The sequence below is a fragment of the Mytilus californianus genome, unplaced genomic scaffold, assembly GCF_021869535.1.
Source record: "Mytilus californianus isolate M0D057914Y unplaced genomic scaffold, xbMytCali1.0.p SCAF_15, whole genome shotgun sequence".
NCBI classification, from domain to species: Eukaryota; Metazoa; Mollusca; class Bivalvia; order Mytilida; family Mytilidae; genus Mytilus; species Mytilus californianus.
The window spans coordinates 7995064-8002344 of record NW_026262637.1 but is presented as its reverse complement, the minus strand read 5'-3'; the positions used below and the strand labels follow the sequence as shown (position 1 = coordinate 8002344).

The following is a 7281-nucleotide window of genomic DNA, read 5'->3' as shown; positions in this document are numbered from 1 at the left end:
ATTGATAAAATTGAATTTTTACACAAATCTGTTTTGGTTTCTCTGCAAAGTATTCATCAAAATAAACCTTAACGGACTTAGTGACATCGTTGCCTATAAAGAAAAGAGATAAAACAAATGAAAAAGTGTGAACCAAGCGTTGGTACCCTGGAATCATTCTCGATCAACCGCATGAGGACGTGTGTAAAGATATATGTGCTGAATTGTCCATTGATAACAAAACATGCTAGAATAATTGCAATGCACGTCAGAGGTTGACAATGAAAACGACGTTCACAGTTTTTTCGTCCTTTGTCAGAGTGTATGATGACGAAACTATCGCACTTATCATTTAGATTGAAACAAAAGTCATATAGTACTCGATGACATCCTTTTTGCTGGTTATAGAATTGAGTTGAGAGAAAGATTAAACAAAATCAAAACATTCTGTTTTGTAAATAGGAATCAAGAATCAATCTAGCTGATATTTGCATCAAATATTTTTCCCTAAACATGAAATATCAAGACTTGTAAAAAAAAACCACCTACTGTGGATACATTATTATTCGTGGGGATAAACAAAGAATGTAAATGTTAAACGAATTACTCATTTTCTAAAAGGTTGTTTGCAGACATTGGCAAAACCACGAAATCAAATATCCACGAAAAAGCCAGTTGTTCTCAATCCACGAAAAATTGAACCCACGAAAATATATGGATCCACAGTACTATTTCGAAGAACGGTTGTGGTCACGTTTTAAATGACACAATTCATAGTAATGGTGATGTTGTTTTGCAGAATTATTATTATTTAACGGAAATACTTTTCGATTAAATTTGAAATTCGAATGCTTTTTTTCATTCTACAACTATGAAACAATCCGGCACCAAATGACCAAATGACGTAGAAGTCACCGTACGGTCTTCAATAATGAGCAACAACCATACTGCATAGAAAGCTATAAAAGCTCCCAAAATGACAAATTCAAACGAGAAAATTAACGGCGTTCTTTATCTACAAATCTACAAAACCATAAAAACTAATATGATAAACACGTACAGAATGCGGAGGGAGTTAAACATGTTTACAGGCGCCCAACCCTCTCCTAACCTTAGAGAGTGATGTAACAACAGAACTTCAGAAAAATCTATAAGCATCAGTCAAAAAGGTCGTAACTCATCAGATCAATACAAAGCAAAAAAACAACTGACATAAAGACAACAGACACAAAGTCTCCTTTCATAAAAATTCTTACGGTTATTTTTGTCATTAGGTTGGTTTCTTATTGGGATATGTACATTTACCCCAACCTGATCACATCTTTTACTAAACAATAGCGATAGTCAACACATGGCATGTCATGAATGAGGGATAAAAAAATGTTCAATTTTGACTTTTTATATGATAATAAAGAATATCCATAAAATTTGGCAAGTGACCGATACCAATAATTTGTTATATCAAGTAATGCTCTTAGTATACACTTTGTGTTACTGTGAATTCATTATTATTCGTTAGATACCAATTTTCGTGGATTTCGTTGGTACAGGTGAACCACGAAATTTAATGTTCAACAAATGACAAATTTTCTATTGGCTTGTATGCAAACTTTGGTATAACCACGAAATTAAATATCCACGAATGTGCACGTTTTTCTTAGTCCACGAAAATTGATACCCACGAAAATAAAGAATCCACAGTATATTTTGTTTAGTTGTGTATTGGTAATTTGACAAACAAAATACAAAACTTTGTACTTATTGCTCTTTTACCATTTACCACTATGTTCTCCTTGTTTTAAAAATAGAATAAACAACTTATCTTTTTATTTAGTTGTCTTTCAATTATATCCTAAGTAATAAATCACATTATCATCCCTTTTCCTCAAGAGAATATTCAACAAATCAATGTAAACGGGTGCGTGTTGGATACTAACATGCAAGTAATACAAACATGTAATGTATGTTAATTAGAAATAACTGCAATTTGATACAATTGTTTATATGATTTTTTATAAATATGATATAAACCTAATTATGAATCTTCAATTGAAATTCTAACAAAGTATCATTGTGTTTCATATTATATTGAAATATTAGTTAACGTCAGGAAATTTATAGAAAATACAAATCTTTAAATCAAAACTTTTACCAATTGTTGTTTTCATGTTTGTTATGTCCCTCTCAGTTGGCAACCACATATAAAAACACACAATGGAATCTAGTAAACGAATAGTCATCCGAGATTTTACTATGTGTAAGGAAGTGCTTGTTAACCCTCAGAAACATAAAATCTTATGAAAATATTTGAAGAAGTGGATGTTTGCAATTTTGATTGTGTAAATATGAAAAGGTAACTTCTTTAATTTAGATCTATATTTTCAAATCATTATAACACTATATCATACATATTTAAAGCCATATAGCAGTTACACTTCTATGTTAAAATGATCGTGTCTGTGGTTTCCATAATGAATAATTCCAAAAGGCATTTCTCAACTTCAAACACTGAAAACTTCGAACCATCAAAGGATATTTGTCTAGTAATTCATAGTGCTAAGCTCTAACATACAAAAACCTAGATGACCAAAATGACTGACAATGACCACTAACTGCTAATCAATCGGTAAAGGCTCCATCAACTGGTTTAAGCAATTCTTGAAGATGAGTAATGCCCACTGTTATTGCTATCCAAATGTTTTTGAAGAATATATGTATTAGTTAGTGTGTCAGCATGTCTCCCATATAGTATAGGCTACAACTAAACTAAAGAATTTAAATATTCAATTCGCCGTTTTACGATAGAAATGTCTTGATTCGTTTCGTTATCTCTTTGTTGCAATGTGGACAATAGTCAAGTTGTTGTGCGCAAGTTTCACACGTAATTCGATGTCCACAGCTTGCAAACAATATTGACACATCGTTGGTTTTACATCGAAAACATAGAAGCTTCTCTTTTAGCTGTCGGTTTATTTCTTTAAGCGTTGATGGATCTAAGAAAAAATAGATGTGTAAATATGGTTAGACTGTAACATACAAACACCGAAGTAAATGATCCAAATAAAATATTATTTTATAATTATTCATAATATATAAAGTACTTTTGTCATCTAGGAACATGTTTCCATATCTCCTCAGTGTAGTTATAAAACATTGAGACTACAAGAAGTCAAAACCAGATTACTACGTAGTAGAAAAATTTCCCTTGCGGCTGTGTAAGTAATTATTGAAATTGTGCGCGCAATATAGAGTTGTACAAAACAGTTTACAATATAACATGTATTAAGAGCTTTTGTTTTTGTTGCTGTTATTCAATATGTCAAACATGGTGGCATTGTGTCAATAATCGAAAAATCTACGGACTCAAGTAAAATGATCTGATCAAATTGACGGTATCAAAAGGTCAACAGCGTATAATGACGAATAATTCTACAAAGTATGAACATTTCTATCAAACGGTGTGAGAGGAATTCCCAGTGTGTCGTAGGGGTAGGATTGTACAAACAGTTCTGCTAAAGTAATCAACCAGTTTGACGGTATCATATGTCAACTTAACATGATTGTAAACAATCCTACCAAATATGAGAGCTTTTGTCTAACTGTGTCAGAGGGGTTGCGTTCCCAATGTGCCATTGCACTACGATAGTTAAAAAATATTCAAACTAAAATATCTCCCGTAAAAATGGTTGAATCAAAATAACGGTATAATATGGTCAACAGATACAGTTTGATGACAAATAATCCTACAAAGACGTGAGCTTGTGGTCAAACGGTCTCTGGGTATGGGTGTGTTACGGACGGACAGAAAATGATTATATCCCCCGCGGAGGGAGCAGAGAGAGTTACAATAGCTATAAAACTAAATGTCAATTATATTATTACAAGCAACAATGCAATTGCGCAGCTTTTCCTGTACTGTTTTTATAATGTGTTCTTTTATGTAAACTTTGTTTATCTACTGATCGAGATATATGTTTTAACAACTTCATAGACTCTTAAAACGGTTTAGACCTGACCTATTGTAAATCATCGGTCTATTGGTGAAGACTGTTGCCGCCTCGTTGATGTATCACCTCCATTTCCATTTTTTTTATATATAGGTTGAAACAGAAATTATCTAAAAACGCAACTGAATACTTTAGGTTGAAAAAAAGCAAACTGTAAATGTTTACCTTGGATTGATTTTTTGGTTTCTTGTTCTCTACCTTTACCTTGGATAATGATTTCTTGTTCTCTACCTTTGCCTTGGATAATGATTTCTACTATATCTTCAATGGTAAAATTACTATTTCCTGAGAAAAAAAACAAATAAAAACATATAAAAATCTTTTGATTCTAAATATATATAAATATATATCAAATGAGTTTTTTGTTTGAAACATTAACAATTACTGTACATCAATAAGGCTATCATGTTCCTAATACTCATTTTTTTAAATAACAAACCTATACACAAAGAATGTTATTTCAGTTTATATAAGATTTGCATATCCCGAAGTTAAGGAACCTTTAATTGGATGTTCAAATATATAAATGTGAGCCAATAGTGAAGCAGAACCTAGATATCTTTCACCAGCATTTTTAGTCACTGGCATTTGTGTAGCCAATGCAAATATCTAGTTTTGTGTGTAATGAGCCATAGGTTCCTTTAATTTTCATTTTTGCATTGAAACTATTTGATAGGTAACCCAAATAACGAAAACGAGTCCAAATGCATCATGAAAACTAGTCGTATTTTGAGAAATAATACACTGTGGATACATTACTAGTTCGTGAGATACCAATTTTCGTCGGTACACGAATTTAAATGTTCAACAAAGTACGAATTTTCTATAGGCTTGTATGCACACTTTTGGAAAACCAAGAAATCAATTAACAACGAAAATGCAGTTTTTCCTCAATCCACGAAAATTGGTATACACAAACAGAACTAAATCCACAGTAATAGTATTACCTTCTTTTGATTTAAAAACTTGCATTGCCGCTGTAATATCTGCTGTTTTAAATTCTAACTCCTGCAACTGCTGAACGAAAGGATGGTCGACAAATGATTCTACAATAAGTATAGCCTAATGTTATTTGCATATATTGAACGTGGACTTAAAAAATGTGTAAATTCATTCCCATATATTATTTTTATTCTAATGAAATGTTATCGTATTACGTCTTGAAATATCTTGTAATCTGAACTGAGTTTCATGATGTCGGAATAAAAAGATTCGTCAGCCGATGTATTGAGCATCTTTACACTGTGTACGCGTCTTTCTAACTAGTTTTGATCTGTTCTTTGGTATATGCTTTTTTTAATGGGAGTAATGCATTGAAGTCATTCAATATCATTAGTTTAGCCTTGATTATAAACACAAATTCATAATGGAGGCAAAAGAGTTGATTGTATTATTATTATTAAGGGTTGAAGCGGCATTGGAAGATCTCCTACTATTGTGACGTATCACTGCAAGTCATTTCAGTTTTATCCAACGAATATACGAAAACTGAACACAGTACTCTCTCTCTTCAGTCGTCTTGACTTGAATAACAACAGTTTTATAATATATGATGCATCTTGGGCATATTCTGTTCCATACATAAATTAATTTGGAATCACTACTGATATAGTTTGTGTATTTTCATTAATAGACCTACCGTCTGATCGATAAGCAACTTCTTCATTCCTTTCTTTTGTCTAAAAATCACAAGAAAAGATGTCACACTTAGAAAAAAATCATCCATTTATCATAAACCGGTTCACAATCAATTAAAAATAATCGTAAGCAATAAAAAAAATCTCTGTTATACAGGTGGTGAATGTAAATGCAATATACGTGTTGTTACTATTTGCAACAATTAAAAAAAGATAATTCGATGGTGAAGTCACAAGTATACAGGGTCTTGAAGTAATGTAAGTGAGTAATTGGTAAGTGTGCTCGATTAATTTCAGGTAGGTGGTGATAGTATCATTTTCGTCAGTAATAACTCTCATAACACTATGTCCAATTCCATTGCACATATATATATTTTTAGTTTTCATATTAGACTTGGGTTCCTGTGTTTGAGACGCATATTGACCCAGATGTCCTTATTTCAATGATGCATGGGTACTTTTTAAAACAGAACATACCTCATGTTTAATGCGTATTTCGTCTATATATTCTCTGCCTTTCATTTTGATGACAAATTTACAGAATGGAAACCATCGCGCATGCTCCTCCCATGGTATGTCCTTTGGTTCCCAGTTACGTAGTCCTCCATCACAATAATGACAACGTACTGTGTCTTCTTCACCTAAGATTACCATCAAATATACATGTATCAATGAATGCAAACTAAAAAAGCAAATGTTCAAACTGAATGGTAAAAATGCATGCCATAGATAAACCCACGCTAAAAGCATGATAAATACAAACATTTGAGAGGTTTCTTATTTAAATTGTTACGCAAGACAAAAGCTGTGACAAATAAATAAAAAAAAAACCATCGGGCTATAGCACAAAATATGGACCTGAAATAATACCTAAAACAATCTGATATCCCTTTTACAGAAATAATTAAAAGTTATATGTAAGCATTTAAGATAATTTAGCTATGAATGTCTAGACAACATTTTTTAACAAAGCATAAACTGATTCCTAGGCAATTGGTACCAGTAGGTCATTTCAAACTAGTAATAATCGTTGAGAACTTATGTATTAAGTAATTGAGCTTTATTCAACATACTATGCAGCATAAGTTTTTGTCTTATCTCATCCCCACTTACATTTTATAGCTCATACTCCTTGGGAGGATCATTTTTACGTACAATTCATGCATAAAATTCAGGAAAAGACTAACTACGCTTCTACTTTATCCAGGATAAACACCAAATCACCAAGTTATTTATTAATCAAAATATATTTATGAGTTTTGATTAGTGGTCAATTACACGTCTCTTATTAATTGTTCATGTAACGTTTGTGTATATGTTAAATTTATGGAGAAATCAGTAATACCAGTGTAAAAGAAACCAGCATCCACTAAAATGTCTGGAGTTTGTTCAATATCAGTTCTCCATACACCAGCAAATGTTTTCAATCGTGAATCTTTGTCTTCTAATACAGGATGCTTTGGGTTATATATCTAGAACGAGAACATCATAAATCATGGTAATTATAATTCCTAATCGTTGTGTTCGTACATAATATATGTTATCAAGTTAAACATACTTAAACTACTATTTAAGGATGGGTGAAGGTTGGCGCCTGTTAAAACGTTCAAACCCGCTGTATTTGTTTGCACCTGTCCTAAGTCAGGAACCTGTTGTTC

The 7281-nt window shown here is 32.0% G+C and overlaps 1 protein-coding gene across 2 annotated transcripts in view; it reads right to left on the bottom strand.

Annotated features, from left to right (window-relative positions):
• Positions 1-2298: 2298 nt before the first annotated feature.
• LOC127725319 (baculoviral IAP repeat-containing protein 3-like) overlaps positions 2299-7281 on the bottom strand; it is a 30968-nt gene continuing 25985 nt past the window's right edge. For both annotated transcript variants that reach the window (XM_052232246.1, XM_052232247.1), the window contains 6 exons: positions 6969-7095; positions 6101-6264; positions 5626-5665; positions 4934-5032; positions 4152-4271; positions 2299-2972 (listed from right to left, as the gene is read on the bottom strand). In XM_052232246.1, the coding sequence (XP_052088206.1) occupies positions 2776-2972; positions 4152-4271; positions 4934-5032; positions 5626-5665; positions 6101-6264; positions 6969-7095 (747 nt within the window). In that variant the 3' untranslated portion in view covers positions 2299-2775. The remainder of the gene's footprint in view (positions 2973-4151; positions 4272-4933; positions 5033-5625; positions 5666-6100; positions 6265-6968; positions 7096-7281) is intronic.